The sequence below is a fragment of the Betta splendens genome, chromosome 12 (genome assembly GCF_900634795.4).
Source record: "Betta splendens chromosome 12, fBetSpl5.4, whole genome shotgun sequence".
NCBI classification, from domain to species: Eukaryota; Metazoa; Chordata; class Actinopteri; order Anabantiformes; family Osphronemidae; genus Betta; species Betta splendens.
In genome coordinates this window covers 6,003,386-6,023,936 of record NC_040892.2, presented here as the reverse complement: position 1 = coordinate 6,023,936, position 20,551 = coordinate 6,003,386, and the positions used below count along the sequence as shown (strand labels likewise).

General features: G+C 47.0%; 1 protein-coding gene across 11 annotated transcripts in view; it reads left to right on the top strand.

Annotated features, from left to right (window-relative positions):
• Nucleotides 1–20,551, top strand: part of LOC114867131 (myosin light chain 4-like) — a 231,467-nt gene that overhangs the window by 89,151 nt on the left and 121,765 nt on the right. For all 11 annotated transcript variants that reach the window (XM_055513698.1, XM_055513697.1, XM_055513691.1 and 8 more), the window contains one exon: nucleotides 14,074–14,261. In XM_055513698.1, coding sequence (XP_055369673.1) covers nucleotides 14,074–14,261 — 188 coding nt within the window. The remainder of the gene's footprint in view (nucleotides 1–14,073; nucleotides 14,262–20,551) is intronic.

Sequence of the window (20,551 nt, the reverse complement as noted above, 5' to 3'; positions counted from 1 at the left end):
AACGCGGCTGGTCGCATCGAATCATGGCGCTTTGTTGAATGCGCAGAGGCACGGGCGACGCGTGTTTCTCTCAGCCGCCGCTCACGTACGCCGGCGTCTCCGCGTCTGAACCCGCCTCGGCTCAGATATGAATCAATGTAGCAGTCAAGTGAATCCAGGTGAGATAGAAATCCACTTACAGACCTGTGATCGCAATCAGTGGTGGAGAAACCACACGGAGACAGCTTTACCTTGGCTTAAAAAAAAAAAAAAAGAAACACAAGGCCTCGGCACAATGGGGGACAACTGTGGCAAGAGAAAGTGGAGGAGATTACATCTCAGGCTGTGTGTGCTGCTCAGTGGGGGGTGCTGGTGGTGCTCAGGAAAGAACACATGGGGTTGGACTCAGAGCTAATGCAGACTGACAGGGGCTAGCATGTGGTCGGGGTCAGATCGGTGGCACTGGTGATCTGCTGTGAGAGCGCAGTCCACGTGTCCAAGTGCTTCTTGTGTTTGGAAGTGCTCTTCTCTCCAAGATTTCCCCCAAAACCGCGAGGCATCAAATAGAAATCGCTTATTCGGGTTTTATTTGAGGCAACACAATGTCATGTTGTGTTTGTTTCTGACCATATCCTCAAAGCAGTGTTATGTAACATATTATATTGGGGGGGAAGCAATTTTAGATCAAATCAACAGCTTCTTTGAACGACATCCTCAGACGCCTTCATTTCGAGGACGCGGGCCCTTGAGGGCCGGTGACGAAGTGATGCCTGGTTCCTAATAACAAGTGTGGCTTTGTTTCCGTAGGCTGGAACTACACACATCTGAGCCGCAGCCTTTATCTCTGGGCTCAGGAAAGGACTGCCTCGCCACTGTTTTCACTTATGTGCCAAACCACTTAGCCACCTTGGCTGGTGGAGCCGCCTGTCTGCTGTAATCAGAGGGCGATATCTCCCGGAGACTGCAGGCCATAGGAAATAATTGATGCTGCTGAGAAAGGCCGGGATGACGGAGACAAGGGAGCCCGGACAGAAAGGACAGATATGAGGCCCGGCGTCGTTCCGCTCTGTCTGTGCGGATGCGGATCCTGATTAAAACCTTGTGATGCCGCGGAGTGAGGACAGCGGCGCGTTTCAGCCTCCTGCTGTTGTTTGAAATGTTTTTAAGTGATGCGAGGGGCGGGTGAAATGAGGGAGGAGTGCTCTGAAAATGTCACCACTCATTGTCCCCGTGTGATGTATATGGATTTCCCGTTTGAGACGTCTCTGTTTGCTATGCATGCCCAAGTCATAATTAGAGCCATCATTTACTGTATACACATTCATCTTTGAGGACCTGTGGAGAATAACTGGATGACTACACCCCTTATAATAACTCAATTATTTATTATCAATCAATGCTGGAATGGCCCCACGCGATCCAGTCTGAGCCCATGTCTGCTGCTGCTGAGTTCTTCAGGTCCACGTCTTTGTCAGTCAGCACATTTAATGTAGCCTGTCTGCGTGGAGTACAGTGGACTGCAGACAGGATGTCTGTCTATGTCAGCATGCCTTTTAAAGACCTCATTATCATAAAGATGCTTTTGCCCTTTTCTGGGAAATGAAACAAGCTGGAGAGGTCCGTCTGGTGTTGCTGCCTACGTGATAACTTGTGCGCAGGGGTCGTGGGTGCAGCAGAAAATAATTCCGCTCAGGTAAAACTCTAATATCGAGCTCTAGATATTGGATCTAGCTTCTTAAATTGTCTCTTAAATTACAAAAGGCAACTGAAACGGATGATTCCACCGCCTCACGGCCTCTTTGTCAAGGTCAAAAAGTACGTGGACATAACTTTAGTCCAACAGGGGGCGGTAGTCTGTGTTTGTTATGAAAGCTTTAAAGGCCTAGCGTTGCTGTAAATACCGCGCTGCATTGGCGTTATTGACCTTCTATTGTTGACTATGAAACAGTTGAGAATAATGCATAATTAACATGTCAATCCTTGGACTATTGGACTCTCTCTCTGCCACATGCATTGGCTACGTCACCTTACCATCGATAATGAACACATCGATAGAAAGGAGTCTGGAACCTCAAACGGCTCAAACCAAACTGTGCTGCTGTCTTGTTTTCCGTCATATTTTTAGCTGTTGTGTTCCGAGTGACGTGCAGCAGTGCTGCTACTGTAGAGGCCTTTTGATGTCACCAACCAGGAAGCCTGTTAAAGACACTCGACTAAGTGTTTATTTAAGTAGTAATAAGTCCTACTGTAAAATGCAGGGCTGAGAACGTTGCTGTTACTGGGAGTGTTGCTCGTGTCCCCAGACGTGGACTTGCAGGGACGTGAGGAATCATAAGTGATGCAACAAGTGGCGAGTGGGTAATTGCAGCACGGGCAAAGTGTAAATGTGTGACCATAAATGACCAAGAGATTATAAAAGATTATTTCCCTCAAGCAAAATTTGAATGAATTGACATTAATTCATATTTTCATACGATGCAGATAATTTACAGCTCAGTTGTAATGGTTGCTGATACAGGACATGAACAACACGAGTCTTCGCCTGCAGTGACTACAGTATATGACAGACGTTCCCACAGTTCCTCTCCCATAGCAGATGTCAGAGTGAATATTCATAGTAGCCTGGTCCGTCATGCGGAGCTTTTTTTTTTTTTTTTTTTTTGCTGCTGCACTTGTTGCATGAACTTTTCATGGTGCTTCTGTCACTTTCCATCAGCCATGCAGCTTTTCCTAATCTCCTTTTACTTTTCACTCTCATTGTCAGTGTCGTTAAGTATCTGCAGCTCAAAGCATATATTGTGCAGAGTGATACTGGAAGTGGGTTCGTATGCTGACGATAAGCCTCTTACACTAATAAAGTCTACCATGCCAAGTTAAGTGCGATTCTGCACTTACAGTATTTATTTATCCACAATGGTGGAAAAAACAAAACAAAAGAGAGACTCGAGGTTGGATTAAAGTCTTTAGAGATATTTATTCATCCCAAGGAGGTGGACGGGCTGGAGCTCGTTAGGAAGGGATGCTGACCAGATACCTTTGGATTTGTTCTTCATTCTACTATATATTGTATTGCTGTTCATTGTTTATGAGCTCAGTTAAGTTCTCAAAGTGAATTCATGTGTGTTTTGTCGTCACTGGACTAAGACAGAAACTCATGAAGAGTCGCTTGTAGATTGAATTGTACCTCCTTTTGGTTTGGTGAAGAAAAGTCACTCTTAGTCCCACTGCAAAAGCAGCAACTGAACGCTTCCTGCTACTTGATCCAAGCCATCTGGTCGGCGACAGCCATTTCCAGCGTCTTCGTTTAGCTTCGTCGGCGGCTGGATGAATACCTCCTGATTCGAGCCTTGAATTTAGCACACTGCGTTACTCTCCCCACATTGTCTTTGCGACTTTCAAATCCAGCCTCTCGAGGAAGGAATTTACTCGTTCTGAAAAGAAGAATGACTTCTGCTCTGAATTCACGCGCCTCGAGTAAGCACTCAGCCAGAGGAAAACCCGCATGGAACACTGAACCGAACACTGTGTGCGTTCCGCCTCTATAGCCATTCACAGTCAATGGAAACACTGTGGCTGTGGACGGCTTTCAAGTGAATGTCGTCTGAAAGACCTTTTTGTCATCGCTGCAGCTCCATCACGTCTCCTCCAGACTTTACCTAAATGCTCCGCTTGATGGTTGCAGGGCCTCAGGCAGACGCCACGCTTCTGGATGTCACCGTTATGAGTAACAAATGGCTTGACTGGTGATAGCGTACACCCAAGGTCGCCCCCTTTCGGTGTCACAGGTCGGCGAGCCAGTTAAGGGGGACATGTTGGACACAGCTGGGGCATGACGACTTACGGTGCAGCCCTGATTTATCTCCGGTGACAGGGGACCCAAGTCAGCGTGCCAATGGCATCACCATCATTAATCAGTCGGGACACAGCCACGCGCACAGGAAATTAATTAACTCTTAAAAACCAGCATAGGTTCATCATTCATTTATAGCGGCGGTGTTTTTTTAGAAAGATTTGTGCTCATCTTGTAGTTCCATGAACCCACATTTGCGCATGAGACGTGGCATTCGCGTGGAAGCCGAGAGCGGAGACTGGACGGCGCAGCCCATGCTAACGGCTTCACACCTTCCAATAAGGACTTGTCGGCTTGGAGCAGCCGTAGGTGCTGCAGATGAGCGCCGTTAGCGGCTTAGACAACACTCCTGCACGTCTGTCCACGGCGTGGAGCGCTGCCAGACACCAGTGCTTTTGAAATGTGATGAGTAGCTGGAGGTTCTGGCTGTTGGCCATTGTCCTGTAATAGCAAATAAAATGCGGTGCATCAGATATGATTGCCAGATAATTTTTCTAAATAGTTTGAAAAGTACTTTCTTGTCCAAGCACTTACCTTTTAGAGGGAGATGCTTCCGAACCAAGCACACATAGACACAAACAGAACAGACTCAATGAATTGATGCAAATCTATATAAATATGTTTCTAATTCTTTTTCTTCTGCAAAAACTGTCTTCATTTTGTGTCAAGTTATAGAAAAAAAGATGCTTGAGCGTGTACTGTAGTCATTCTGTCTATGAAGAGAACTAATGCACTTTACTTCATCTAGTTACATCCAGGAGCTGGATTGAGATCTTTTTGAAGGTCAGTGGCCAAACCAGTGCTTTACTGAGTTTTAGTTTCACGTTCAGCCTCTTTGGCCTCTCTTTGTACCAACGCTAGCAAAAGAAAAATACACCGATGCATTTATTTATTCTCCAAGTAGGAAAAGTGCATTTGTGATGAGTTGAGAAGGATGAGTGCTCAGCCTGGAGACAAAGTGGAGCTGACTGCTTTGTGTGCTTGTGTAGGTAGGAAATGTGGAATAAGCCCATTCTGTTGATCCATATTTAGATGAGGTCAAAGCTTTCACAAATAATAAAAGTCATATAAAAACTAACTGTTATGCAATATTCTATTAGACGTTTCAGGTTGTTGGCTTCTTTTGTCTGTGTTCAGCATGTTGTCGGTCTCTTAGGATGCTTTGCGCTCTGCTGCCGCACTTTTCTCCGTACTCTGTGTGGGATATTGTATTCTGGTCAGGATGCTCTCAATAAGCCCAAGTAAAGCTTGGTGTGGGGCTGAGGGTAATTCCTGCTTTCTCAGGCAGCCTTATGAAATAAAGCCACTGCTCAGCTTTCCTCCCCGTGGCCCGTGGTGCTCTCTAACCGGCAGACCCAGAAATGTGCAGACCCACAAACCCGGAGTCGGATTGACAGTCTGAGGGAGACAACAGAGCTTTGCCTTGTCCATGTGCAGAACCAGGCTGCTGCCCTCTCCTCTCTACACCAGCAGCGAGAGGACTCCGTGTTTGTTGAGCGGATCACGGTGAACTTGAAGATAAGGTTGTGGTCCAGGGTTTAAAGTCTCTGGGTGTACAAAGAGACAAGAGTAGACTACCACTGCTGATAATCTGTGTTATGTGAGCTGTTATCATCAGTTACCTACAACAGCTACTCTATACAGACCATCAAGTACTGTAACGTCTATGTTTAGAATATATTCTGTTCATGGTGAAATAGAATGAATTTCCACCATGTTTTATCCTCAGCTTCTACAGCGGGCGCACAGGAAGAAGGATCAGGATTAATAGATGTCACAGAGCACGTGTGGTGAAATCCTTACAACCTTTAAATGAAGCAGCAGCTCCGTGGTTCAGGCCATTGGCCTTGGTGGCAAATGAATGAAGTTGCACTCTAGTCTAAAGAGCCACGACATTAAATCCACCTGGTCATACAATTAAACTAAACTCAAACAAACACACAAGTTTAACATGATAATGAGCAAGCAAATGTTTAATGGCTCAAAAATGAGCCATTTCGATTAAAACGCTGGCTCCACACGCCAGTGAGACAGAGGAGGGGGGGCTTAGAGTGGCTCTGTTACCCGGGAAGAAATGAATCAAGATTACTGATGGCAGCAGAGGTTGTGCCCTGGAACCAGCAGCCAAGGGGAATGTGGATGGGAGACTGCCAGTAATGACTACTCATCAAGAAAGCTGTGGCAGAGATTTATGAAAAATGCCAGAAGAATTGGCACAATGGTGGCAGCGTGGCAAAATATGTCCGGGCTCCAGAGCCGTGAAGGGCAGGAGGTAGTCTGGGTAGGTTCTCTATGCATTATTCACAGACTAAGCATGTCTGTCATTATCATTAATAATAGTGCTAGTTATATAGTTAAAAATATTAAAATCTGAAACCGATTAAAAAAGAATATACCTTTAAACAATGACTTTTAATTGTATCAATTAATGAAATGACTTTAAGTATGTGTCGGGAGACTCGTCTTTAAATTGTCGCTGTTTACTAGTCTCACTGTTATGAACATACTGCGGGATTGTCCCCAGTTCAGTGATTATTCTCTGCTAAAAAGAAAATATTGCTTCAGTCCTAAAGGCACAGCGGTAAACAGATGACTCAGTGTCCCTTTCCAGGAAACTAGTGTAGCTTCGCCACTGGCCTGACATGGAAGTCATTAAAGGATGCGCTACTAAAGCACGCACGCGGGTGCTGCACGCTCTGCGGAGCTGGGCAGCAGCGCCTGGTCAACCCAGCCCCCCGTGTTGGAGCCGGTGCCGGGCAGCTGGCGAGACGTTAAGCTCGGCGAGTCAGGTCGGCCCCAACCAAGCATTCTATCAATGGTGCACCAACAGTCCTGAATCCTTGGCCTTGGACTGAAGCATAATGTATGTACAGTACTGTAGTCTGAATGCTAGTGTGGATTCACCCAGTCTCTGGAGGGTAGTAGAGAAGAGCATGGATGCTTTACAGAACTGCTTTGACTCCAGAGATTGAGCAAGCGTCGCTTTTTGGACCCGCTGCAGCCGGTGCAACTTCGTGACCCCGGAGGACGAGGTCGTAATGAAGAACCGGGTAATTGAGAATAAGACAAGGACGTAATTAAGGGTAGAAGCTGAAGTAGAGCAGAGAGCTTCAAGTTGAACACAGAATTCTCAGCGGTGTATAGCATGCAATTACTAGAGCAGTACTGCATTCCTAATCCGCCAGCCATTCAAAGGCGAGGTTAGCCAGGCTACAGCCCAGCATGAGGAGCTGCAGCCGAAAGAACCCTGAGCCAAGTTGGAGGTGTAGAAGGAACGATCCCATGCGGCAACCCCTGACAGGCAGCATCCATTATGCATCAAATCCTTGACCAGAATCTTTAGAACACTCCCCTCCTCCGCAACCACATGCTGAGATAAGTACGAGTCCCAGTCGAATCCAGCTTGCAAATTCATCCGTGTGTTTTGGGTCGGACGCACCGAGCGCCGAAATGTTGTCGTGAGGCTGCAACTGTTGCTCCCGACTCGGATCCGGGCAGCACCGATACTGAAATAAACAGCCGTGCGCTGCCAAGGAGGTGTGGCTGGAGCGCGCTGCCAGCTCCATGCAAATCCTAACCCAAGAGAGTTGAGAAATGTAGTCGAGAGCAGCTGAACATGGGAAAGGGCAGCAATGGTTGGTGTGTGGACATCAATCCTAAAGTTTCCACTCACATTTACTGACAGGAAATGCTGCAATTTTCATTTATTTACTCACTATGCCTTATGTACAGTAGTGCCTTGACTGTAAACTGGATGAACGCTGGAAGGAGTCTGTGCAGCATCCAGTTTCAGACAGAAGGCCACAGAGCTGACCTTGGATGATGGACGAGTCTGTTTGTGGGAAGTGGGGCGGTGACCACATCACACGCTCACTTCATGGCCAAAAAGAAGTCACAGATAACTTCTACTGCAATATTTAGAATATAGACTGGACATTTTTGCCTGGAGGAGATTCTTTCATTCATGTGTAGCGTGTGTGTTTGCTGACCCTGGGCTGCTGCGAGTCAGAGCTCTGCTTCTGAACCCTGCATGTGTCTGGACTCAGGAAGAGAGTGTCGGACCTTTTGCTTCTGCTGGATGACAGAAAATGTTTTCTTTCGCGCCTCTTTGCTTTTCCACATGTCTAAATAGATCGGTATCGGATGGTACATGCAGTAGTTGGAATTGCAAATGAAGCAGGTTGTCGTTGGCCTGATTTAAAGCTGTGGGCTTGGTGCATTTCTGCTAAATTAGAAGTTGACATAATTATTGTGCCACAGATGGTAAGCTACGACAGGCTAAACATCTCCAAGACATAATAAATAATACCATTTGCCTCTACGTGTCATTAGGAAATAACTGTCGGTTGCTGGTGGCAATATTCATATTTTTTCCTCTTGTAGCGTTTCTTGACACGCTTCTGACACGAGTTGTGTTAATGTGGTTTAAATGAGCTTCGCCCGTGCTTCCCGCCCTTCTTATCTTACCAAGGTCTCGGCTAAAGAGGCCAAAACAAAGGATTAGCAAATCTTAATGTGTGTATTATTGCCCCTGAACTGCCCACGTTGGCAGCGCAGACAACGCCCATCAACAGACGAGCTTTATATCCCACTAAAGTGGGAGAGATGTGAAACCAGAATAGGGCTGGTTAATGGGATTGTGGTGTTTTTGAAGAAGCCAATGCACTCAGCAGATAAGGGGACTGTTTATCCCATTAACGTGCCACTTTAAATACATTAGGAGTAGGACGACTCTTTTTTTTTTTTACTAGCACTGCTAATCCCGATGTGCACAAGGGACAAAGCGTTTACAGAACCACAGATAAAAACGCACTTTAACCGTTTTCCATCAGGTTAATGACGCTAATTTACCGGAGAAAACAATAATCGCACGCACGCTCCGATCGAAATCGTTCCAAATTTAAGTAGTCTTGACCAGAAACGGATACGCAGATACACAGAAACACATGACAGAATGTAATCACCGCTGATGAGAGAAGATCCAGGTCCCACCGTGCCACAGTGGAACCAAAGGCAGCAGCTCTTGTTTATTCTATTTACACTGTCATAACAGGTTCCCAGAGGTTTGCTGCTCCCACTATAAAACAAACATTGTTCTATAATTCATCATTTACTTTGCACTTGTCTGTGTTGTTAAGAATGATGTCTAAGAATGTTCCTAGTAGTTTAAATTCTTAGGTATATACAGTATTTGTTGGGATACACTCCCAAGAAGCAATGCATTATTTACCCATGACTTCTACTTAACTTCTGGGAAGTTTATTAGGGGGGAGAAGGGTGAAATAGCTGCTTTCTTCCACGAACAGCGGCTTCCCGAGACTCTTACGGCTGCAGCTTGGTTGTGTGAACTCAAGTCATAACTCACCTTCTCCGTCACGCTGGGAGACCCACCGGTGGCGTCTCTGAAAATATGATTGGTTTTCAGTGGGAGGTGGCCAGCGCGCTCGCTAGCAGCTGACGCCGTGATTGAACGCGGTGGGAGTTCGCGTGGGCGTGGACGTCGGCGATAAAGGCCTGAGTGGCGGCCCGTTAGCGGGAGACGCTCCCGAAGACGCTGCTAAGAGCTCCGGGGACAAAGTTCCCGCGGCCGCCGCGAATCCTGTGAAATTCTGCCTGCTCCGCTGATACGATTAAGGGAAACGGGTTTGTATGCAGATGTGGAATGCGGCCACACTGCTGACTTGACATAGTTACACAGTCTGTCGAGTTTTAGCTCTAGAGGTTGTGTCCATTAAGGCAGCTTCATTCATAAATGACTGTAATTTAGCGGCTGTCAACGCCGTCAGCGATGGCGCGAGTGCAGCCTACACGTGTAATTTGTTCCAACGTGGCCTCTGCGGGGGGAGAGGGGGGGGGGGGGGGGGGGGGCGTGGGGGGAGAGGGGTGCACGAGGTGAAAAGCAGGTCGTCTGGAGGAACAGGTGTTGAGTCGACACAATCGGATCCCTCGGTGCTGATTGAGCAAGGACGCGCGGTGACAGCGGCGCTTTCTGGTCGTCAGCTCCTTCCTCAGTGTTGCAGTTTTTGTTCCTCTTCAGCAGATTAAAATCTAAAAGTGATGTTAATAATAGTCTTGCGGAGAAGGACGGATCGCACGCGAGCACTTCTCTCATCCGTACACCGTCTTATAGTTCCTGGGGAGGAAAAAGAAGAAAAGTGTTGATGCATCGTGTTCTTCTTCACTGGTGTTTATGTGAATGCCAGCTCCTCCATTAGCATTTGTAACGAGACACCAGGGTGGCATTTAGGTGCACGGGTGTTAAATTGGAAAGGGGAACCCCACATGCATCTTCTAGCTCCATCTGCAGCGGCCTTAATATTCCATAGATCCCATCAGATTATTGTAAATGCTAATGGTGCGATTAGCATTTTGAGAATGGGCGGATATGACATCAGGCGCATTTAGTAGCTCATCATGAAGGTGTTGTTGTTTTTCAACCTGCTTGCTTTGCTGCTGTCTCCTGTCGACAGCGTGTCCTGAAGGTTTGCTGATATGCATGAAGCCTGTGTGTCCGGCCGATAAAGCCTCGTCAGTCTGTCTCCTACTCTCTATCTGAACCCAATGAATTCATCCCTATTCACTCATCTATTATTGATTCCGCATCCCCCTGTTGCCAGACTCCGAGCAGCCCGAGCAATAAGACTTTTACAGCACATTCTGTATGTAACGACAGACAACTGAGTGGCTGCAGGGTGCCGGCTTTCATCACGGTAAATGTTGGCGACATGGACTTGTTAGGGTTCTGACAAACTGTCACGGAGCCGTCCAGCAGCCCAGTCATTGGCTCCACTCTGCTATTATCATCTTTAAACCAAGCTTTTGGCGAAGTGCGTTACGAGCGGCTCCAGAGGACTGTGTTTATGTGGATGTACTGCACATCGGGTCATATGTCAGGTTGTGTTTGCTGCCTGTCTCATTGTTGGAGGCAGAGTGGTCTCGACAGCCAACAATTAGGGTGATCGCGCTATAGTATAGTGTAGTGTGGAACTGAGGGCGTCTTGACTTGTTCATTATTAATATTACCATGTGTGAATCAGATTCAGTTGATGTGGCTGATTTCAGAAATCACAGTTTTTTTTTTTGACTTACTGTACCTGTTAGCAGATATAAAATTTGGTGCCTTCTAATTGCTCCTTCACTTTAAATAACATTTTCTTAATTATATCCTAAGTCAGTGTATGTGCTTGTGGGTAAAGCTGTTTCTTTTGCACTTGTTGGCAGATACAGTAGCATGAATGTAAGCAAGATTAAGCCTGTCTCCCCTGTGTGATAGCTCCCAGACCTCTGTGTTCTCACTTTGTTGTTACGGGCAACCTCGTCTCATCAGATATCCGGCTCTGAGAGACCGGCTAAGTGGAAATCACGCTCGCTCAAGGCTAAACCTAAAAAAGAATACGAAAACTACATTAAACCCAAAGTTGAACTCAGCACTTCTTGGCAAACCTCAAAAGTGGTGATGAAAAGAGGAGCGATTTTGAAGGAGAGTCAGATAAAAGGACAACAATGGAGGAAACCACAGTAAGACATAGGGTGAGTGCATCACCAGCTCCTGTAGTAGCTCTTCTGATGCTGAAGTATCACTTTGTTTTGCTTCAATCTTAAACACGCGGGTCAAAGGCTGATCGAGGATCCGGGAAAATCGTTCAATATCTCTCTTCATGAAGACTGTGAAAAGTTTCACGCTCGTTTTCACACTTTTCTGCCGATCGATTTCGCTTTGATTATTCACATTATCAGCTGAGCGACTGACCTTTCTCCAGCTTCATCACCGCGCATGAAGCAATTCAGCGGTTTCACTTTGACGAGCGAAGACGTTTCTCAAATGATCCCACTCCAAAAATCTGACGTCAGGAGCGAAGGCTGGGCCATTTACTGCAGGGAGGCGTTCCAGTCTGGAAACTGGAGCCAGACCCTTTTACAGCCCCTCCCACTCTGCACAGCAGCTACCCGTGGAGCGGCGAGGTCTGAGGAGACGCGTTTCCTGGTTATACAACACGTCCGTTAAAGCGTTACTCTGCATTGTCCTTGGGTTGGACGCCTTCCGTCGACTCATGCAGTGGGTAGCGCTCACAGTCATGCCCACATACACATTAATAATGTTCCTCCTAATGAATTACAAGCAGACCTTGAGGCCGCACACCTATATCCCCACCAACATCTGGCTCGGTGCCCGGTGACAAGCCTCGTAGCACAAAAGACAAGGACACACACACACACACACACACAATGCTTTTGTCTTTAAATAGCCAGCGTCCTCATCTACATAACAATCGCACGTAACAGCCCCCCGAAACTCTATTATTGTCCATCCATCCTGCGCGTGAAACGGCGAAAATCACCCTTCATTTGGATCAGCCGTCAGCGCCGCGCATGAGCGGAGTTATTTAAAGGCGCCCGCAGAACGCAACCAACGCCCGATAAGCCACGTTTAAATGGCAGCGGGCCTGCAGACGACGAGCTATCGCGAGGCGAAAGGTCGAGCCGCGCGTTCGGCAAATAGATTCAACATAAAGAGCTGAATAGCCAGCAGTAATGCCGTCGAATTTTATCATAAGCTGGAGTCAGCAGAAGCATAGAGCTCCTCTCTGGTCCATTAGAAGAGGGAGGGCAGGACAGTTTCCAGCCGTGTGGAGAGATGCAGTGACTCGCTGATGAACTAGTTGGACAATTAGGGTCTGATGATGAATCAGCCAATCAAATATTAGCAGCAACGCCACGTATTTAATAGCCGATCCGCGTTGGCCTCGCGTCAGCGGGACGAGGTGCTGTGTCAGGAGCGGTGTCATCTCAGAGGATATGTGTTGCTCGTGTTCCCTACCTGCGCCCGGAGGCCCGTGGCAGTATTGAGCACAGCTCACGAAACATCTCCCCCGGTGCCCATATCCCCTGACCCGGAGTCAGCGGGTTAATAACCAGCCGCACCGAAAGCCATTTGTCATTCGCTACCTGCCGCTGATGGGAGGTGTCAGCGGACGTCTGTGGCCCTGTCACCGGGCCGCATGACAAATACAGTATCGAGCCTCCCAATCTGAGGCTCCCCGAGGCTTCTCGCTGCTCCTCTCCTCGACAACCACTCCCACTTGATAGCATTACATTCTTGTGCCATGATCCATATCGAGATAAACCAGTGATCCCCCTGCTCTTTTTCATCTCCTTTCCCCATTGCGCTGTAAATTGCAATTGAGAGGTTTTTTTTGTTTTTTTTTTTCCTTTTTTCTTTTCCGCTCCCCCTCCTCCTCCCGCTGTTGCTTTTATAGGTTTCCAGCTTCCCTTTGATGTCGGGTACTTAATGCCAGCGCTGGCCTCAAGCTTGTGGTTTTATATTGGTACAAAATGTAGGCTGATTTATGCACATCTGAAAGGGGTTTTGAGTGGTGAGACAGCATTTCTACAACTGCTCTGGACTTTTTTTCTGGACACATTTAATTGAGCTTGATGGACCCACCGGCTCCTGTCGACACCTTTGCTTATTCACTCTAAAATTAAAAAAGCCGCCCCCAAGGCGCCCGAGTGCTCATTTTACACAGGTACCAGCGTCGCTATGGTGCTCAACATGTATATCACGTATAGACTGGAGTGTGTGAGTGAATGTAGGACGTCTTCCCACTGCTGCCTTCACCCATCCGTTTAAACACTGAGCTGGTCCTTTGCAGGTCCTCCCCTCCCCGGCCAAGGTGTTATGTCGGCCCATCGGTGCGTGTAACCCGCATTCCCTCCATGCAGGGTAAAGACGATGTTGTGTGTGTGTGTGTGTGTGTGTGTGTGTGTGTGTGTGTGTGTGTGTGTGTGTGTGTGTGTGTGTGTGTGTGTGTGTGTCATCATTCCTGACGCACAAAAGGTACAAGTGCAAACAATTGCATATTAGCAGGATTGAGTCTTGTCCATCTGTGACTCACTATGTTTAGAGTTGTAGTGCTGCGATGACTGCAGCATTTGCGCTGCTTATTATTTATTCCTTTTCAATTCAGACTAATCCAGGAATAATACCGTGGGGTGAAAATGTTGTCACCATGAAGATTTCAATAAAGAAAGCAAACAATGCATCAGCCTCATTTTAATTCCTCCTGAGCCGAGAGCACAGCTGCACAAAGACGGCCTAAGACGCCTGTCCGGCTCTTCAGGAGCTGAGGCGGAGCGTGGAACGATCCCTGGAATGCTAATGTGAACTTGGGCCTGTTCTTCTGGGCCGGTTTTGGTGTCTTCAAAGCCGCTCACCGTCTCTCTCTCTCTCTCTCTGTCGGCAGAGATGTCGGGGACGGGGGAGGACATCTCTCAGGTTCACTGGAAGCAGCAGTGGCTGGAGAACGGGACGCTCTACTTCCACGTGTCCATGACGGAGTCGGAGCTGCTGGCCCAGACGACGCAGCCCACGGCCCGCGAGCCGGCCCACGCCCTCCACGAACACATGCACCTGCTGCACATCTCAGTGATGGTGAGTGAACCGTGCAGTCAACCGTGAATGCACCTCCATCCTTTCTGGCTTCTGTTGCCACAAAGCAACTAGGTCTTATGTTTCCAGCCGCCCTGGATTGTGCTTGTTGAGCTTCTCACTGGGAGGCATTTACTGCCTGGAGGCATTTTGTTCTTGGCATTTAATCCGATGAAGAATTACTAAAAGATGAGAGGATGGCCGCGATGTGGACAGTTTGTTTAGACAGCTAATGTAAAACATGTCTTACTACCAGCTAATGGCTAGAAAGTAAAAGCTGCTCCACGTTCCTCCTTTCTCTTACCTAAAGGTCAGCGCTGCCAATAGTAAACACTGACAGGTTGCTATTAGCCACTGGCACAGATTTATAGGCCAAATAAGTGAATCCACTGATCCCAGGCATGCTGTTAAATAAACTGACTTACCATTTTAAATGCTGCTGTCGTCAGGCATTTGTTGTGATTTTGAAAATGGGGCCCACCATCAGCAGAACGGTAGCTGCCCGACTGTCGCTGCTGCTGGTGAAGTGCCACGAGACGCCATAATCTGGCTGCACTGTACACGGGGAAACAGCATATCGGAGGCTGAGGCGCAGCCCTTAACTTTGCAGACGTGAACTTTGTTGTGGACGTGAAGGTCGATGCTTCCAAATGTCAAGGCGGTCTGGCGAACGCTCGGCCGCAGCACGGCTTAAACAGTAAAGCACTGTTATTAGTTCCTCCTGGATGGACGCTGCACTTTCCTAAGATTTGGGCTGTGGCCCAGCCTTTACGGTAAATCTACCCGGAGGAGGTCTGCTACAGCAGCTAGACATTACAATGAGAAGGCGACGCCTGCAGCTGCTGGGTTCAAAGGGGCCGTGTGCACAATAATTGACCACCAGCCGCGGCTGCTGTAAAGACGCGCTCGCTCCTCTATCCCTCCACTGTTGAACGCGTTAAAGCTCCCCTCCCGCTCTCTGTTAACGTCAACCTGAACCTTTCCAGGTTCCCAGTCACTTTCACACCTCCTCTCTCCTCGCACATCCCGCTGCCTCCTCTGTTTACGTCTCTCCCCTCGTCTCGCTCTACCCACCTCCGCGTTCTTTCCCGTCCTCTCACCTCCCGCTCGCAGCCGTCCCTCCTGCTCGTCCTCCGTCACCCGCCAAACGCTTTGACGCCTCGCGTGAAGGTGTTTGCGTAACGCTCATAACTATGCGAGGGATAGTGGCATAATCAGGTACTAAATATTAAAAATCTGAGTTTAGTTGCTTTTCTTTTGCTGCCGACTGGTCGATCACTGCCTGTATTTGTCTGTGTGCTGGAGTTTATGTATTTCTGTACCCGTGTTGACCTGTCTTCCTGGTTCTAGCGTTTCCTACTTTCCCCTCGAGATAAAAACAACATGCCTTTAGCTCCCACAAAGCGCAGCGGCTATTTAAGCCCTGCTGCATATAATACCCTGTCATGTGAGCCAGTATGTTTTCACAGCCAACTATCAAGTTCATATAGGCTGTGAAGAGGAACATGACTGCATAGGATACGGAGGAGGGGGGGTGCATGGAGGCGGTCCAAACGGCACCGCACTGCAGGTGTGCTGGTTCGGCCTCATGGCCCCAAGGTGTCTTCTGGCTCTTTGAGTGAACATCATTATGTCTGATGCTGTCAGTTCTGGGCCAGACGGAGGGGTGAGCACTCTATCCGTCTGGCATTGAGCTGTCAGTTTCTCACTCACTCAAGCAATTGTTTCCCCAGCTCTCTCTGCCTCTCGCCCGTCCCTCCCCTCCGCTGTCTCTCTGTCATATGACAGCAGCAGGCAGAGACAGGTGTCAGTTTTAACACGGGCCAAGCTGACGTCTGACTGATGTAGCAATCAGAAGCAGTTGATTTGTCTGTGATAAGTGATTCTCAGTGAAATCCCAATCTCAAACATTTCTCGAAACGGGTTCTTGTGAACGAAGGCGCACGTGCTGCGGCAAGTGACAAGAGATGACAGTTCACTGTCACGTAGCTTACGTTTGCTACCTAGCGCCTTAACAGTTTTCCTTTATTATTTATTATGAAGTCATCTACCAAACGCCCACACTGTACAGTATATATACACACCCAGAACATGTGAAGTCTGAGATCAGAGCATCTGTCTGGCTCAGTGACAGTTTATGTAAGTGCCAAAATGGTTTAACAATAAATAATTCAAATTTGGATGAAACTAAGTAACAAATGTCTATATTGTGATTCAGTTTCTGGTTGTGACACAAACATCTGCTTTGGTAACTGTACCAGGATTAGTATTGTTTTTTTCAGTTTGCTTGTTGGGATTTTATCTAAACACACTCTATTTGCATTATCTACAAAGCACTTCAACCACCACAGCATTTTATTTGTTGTGGTTGGCTTTACATCACACTATCTGCTTGTCGGCCTGTTTGTTTTGTACCTATGAGAGATGCGCTGGAGGGATTCAGACTGTGACTGTAAATCAGTGAAGGGGTAGTACTCCAAACAAACAAACCACATTAAACACTGGGATCCAGTGTTTAATGTGGTTTATTAGTGTTTAACTCTATGTGCTAAGACACATAGACACAAGCAGCTGGCTTTGATTATGAGCATTAGGGTGACGAAATGTTTTACACAATGTCCCTGCACCTTTAACTCAACAATTTCCTCTACCGTAAACACCCTAAAACTGAAACCACGTTTAAAACACACACACATTTTCAATTTAGGTAAAAAAAACAAGGCTCAAATGCCTCTACAAAGAAAAAGAAGTGTCTATTCAGTTCTCCAGTCACACACACACACACACACACACACACACACACACACACACACACACACACACACACACACACACACACACACACACACACACACACACAAAGAAATATTTCAATAAAGAAAGAATTATTAAATCTGACCAGATGATTTGAACTATGACATCTCTGTAAAATGATAAAAAAATAATGTGATTCATGGAATTATTACCATCTAACAGGAGACAGTTTGCCTCTAGAAAGGACTCACCCTGGTGGTTTGATTAAACCTATGAGATGTGCTGGAGCAGCCCTCAAACAAACCCCCATCCCACAGCTCCAACACATCATTGGGGGGAAAAAAGGCAATTTTCTCCACTCAGCGCCACCTCGACACCAGGAGCCATCCACGATGCACAATGCATGATATGATATAGAAAGTTTTTGGGGGGGAAGAGAATTATAGGTGGAAATATAATTACATTTCATTCTCATCAGCGCTGCAGATGATATAATGCGGTGGAAATTTGAATATGAGGTTCAGGGGGAAACAGCAATCAGTCATATTGTGAATAGCGCTGTGGAGGATTTTTCAAAGAAATAGTATGTTTGAGTTCACTGGGAGGACAGGTAGTATTTTACTAAAATGAGATGCAATAAGGGCTGGCAGTTCAGAGCCTTTCATGTGCCACATTACAGACTATAATCATCCATTCCCTGGGATCTAGAGATTGGTAGCACAACACAAAATGGAAATTAGACATGTTTTATTGACTATCTGGACATGGTGTTAAACATATCTGTTAGCGAAGCAGCAGCACTCCACGAACAACCCAAAGCTGAAATAAGGAGAAAACATTTCATATTTCTAATCATCCTGGCTCGTTTCGTATAATTGAGCATATGCCTCATAGGTCATTTAATATTCTGGACTCACACAATGTGAAGGCACATCTACTATTCTTATCTCCGTCCTGATAGATATGCACGGAGATACGGCGCACCCTACACGCTTGAAATGGCCTCCGCATAATTAAGCAGTCACTGGTGATGTATGACCATCAGTGCGGAGGGTCATCCAGACATTTGAGGCAATTGTGGCTCCTGTGAAGTCAGGGGCTACAGAAATTAATTTTTTACCGTGCCCCGGTCCAGGCAGGCCTGATCCTACTGTGGGTGAGGACCCCTTCAGTTATTACATGAAAGTCTAGCGGAGTTGTGCTTTAGTTGCTGCAAGCTACAGATGTTCCAGTCACCTTTAGATTCTGTGGCTTTAGAAATGGTTGCTGATGCACCGTGAAGATTAAACTAGATATAAGTATATTGCAAATGTTATTATAAATTATTAAAGCTAGTGAAAATCACCTACCTGTACTGTACCTTTCAAAATGACTCACATGACTCATCTTATAATAACTCCTCACATTACCTCCGCATGACTCACACACGATTCAACAAGGTTCAAGATTGTAACAAGTTCATATTATGCCTCATTTATTGTTTGGATTTTTTCCCAGGGCTTTATTGACACACTACTTTTGGTTCAGATCCATCTTTATGTGCCGTCTTTGTGTACTGTAAATGTGGGATGCAATAACTGTATTGATGGTAGCAGTACACAGTACATGTCAGTACTGTTGACACTGGAGTAGTCGAACACTGACTAGTGCTATCAGGAAGCAAAATGCTGGTGATCTGAGCTTTTCTTCATCAGACGCCACGAGAACAATGCCGCTCATTTTAATATGAAAGTGTTCATTATTGTTATTTGTTCATTTGCCATTAGGATTGTAATCAGCGCTGGGGAATTCTGATGTCAAGTGAAGAGCACTCAAAAAGGAATTAACTATTGTTATCTGCAGCCCTTTTCACCGAATGTACTCTTTGAACATACTCTGCACTTCCACTAAGTATCAATTACTGTACAGCGTTGTCAAAGTTGTGTGACGCCCCGTCCTCCGCTTCAGGCTGCAGTGGAACGTGACTCGCAGCCTCCAGTGTTCAGGTGGAGTAATCCACTGTGTGGTCCAGTCCAGCCACTCAGTACATTAATACAAAAGCTCATTTACAAGGACTTTACAAGGAGGTTTGTGTATTAGACGCATTGGCCTGAAAACAATTAGCGAACGTAATTATTTTTCTGAATCAAATTTAGCTGTGTTGATTCAATTACATATTTCACAAGCAGCCGGGGTTTTTCTTCTCTGGAACGGTGGGTGCCGACAGCGGATTAACACGCGTCTATTAGCCGATGTGACGCCGGGACGAGACGAGTGTGACCCCCGCTGACCGAGCTCGCCCTCCTCAGCCGCTGGCGTGGTACTGCTGACAGTACGGGGGCTGGGTCGGCCGCGCGTGTTGGCGTTGGACCGGCGTGAGGTCACAGCCTGGCGCGTGTGGCGCTTCGCAGCTGCACAGACAAGTGCGCGCTTCTGTTCCCCGTTTCCGACTAAGCCAAAGGGACGTCATCAATATTCAAAGCTCCCTCCCAGTTTCCCCTTCTTTCTGTCCGGGGGGGGCTATTTATTGGGTGTGAGGGTCTCTGTGGTTGCCACATCCTGCGAGGAACTCGACTCAAAGTCATCCTTCGTCGTCTGGAAGCTCACTCTTTAGTCGTCAGATTGTTTAGATCATGTTTAAATAAATCATGATGTGTCAAAACATAAATATTACTGTATATTTATGTTGGATGTGCTGTGTGTGCTGCCCACCGCTCCAGCTGTTTGCCGGTGCTGATGTGGAGGACCTGTTGGAGACGAGTTGTTTCGGTCTATAATAGCTCCTAATGGCAGCGCTGCCGCCGGTCACGTGTGGCTTTAACGCTCAGCTTCTGCCTCGGCTTTGGCCCTTCTGGATGGTGTTCATTAAAAGCCATCGGCTCCTCCCCGTGATGCTCATCCAGACTCACTAATGCGGCAATTTCTGTCTTCTAGTACCGATATAGATTTGCAGAGGTGGGAGCCTTCTCTGGCAGCTCACAGTTCAACGAGGAGGTAAGAGGAAGCTGTTTTTAGCGGCCCGGTGCGCTCACCTCGCTGCAACATCCACTCACATTGGTTTCACCCTCTCGTCCACAGGGACGCTCTAAATGTGCCTTGGTGTCCCTGTTCCGGGCATCCTTCCCTTGGTTTGACTTGGAAGTCATAGGGGGCTTTGTGAAAGACTCTTTGTCCTCTTTCCAGTTTTACCTTGCATGCTCTTTAAAGACTAATGACAATAGAGGGTGGAGCGCTGTAGGTCAAATATGTGCTGCCTTTATGAGAAATGCAGGTTGGTGCAGATGTTGGATATCAGGAGATGTCACATGTGTGCTCCTGGGGTGGGGGGTGGGGGGGCACTCGGTGCGTCAGATGAACCATCTCTGGAATGTTTTCTCTCCACAGCGCTGTGTTCATGAGAAATAATTCACCACATAGCATTTTTTTTATTATTATTATTATCGTCTTCAAATCTTTTGAGACTGGAGCAACTCTCAGATTAACCCAAGGAATTTCTACAACAGCCTCTAATAGTTTTTACTGATAGCGATAATTGTTAAATCTCGTGTAGGAGAGCTGTT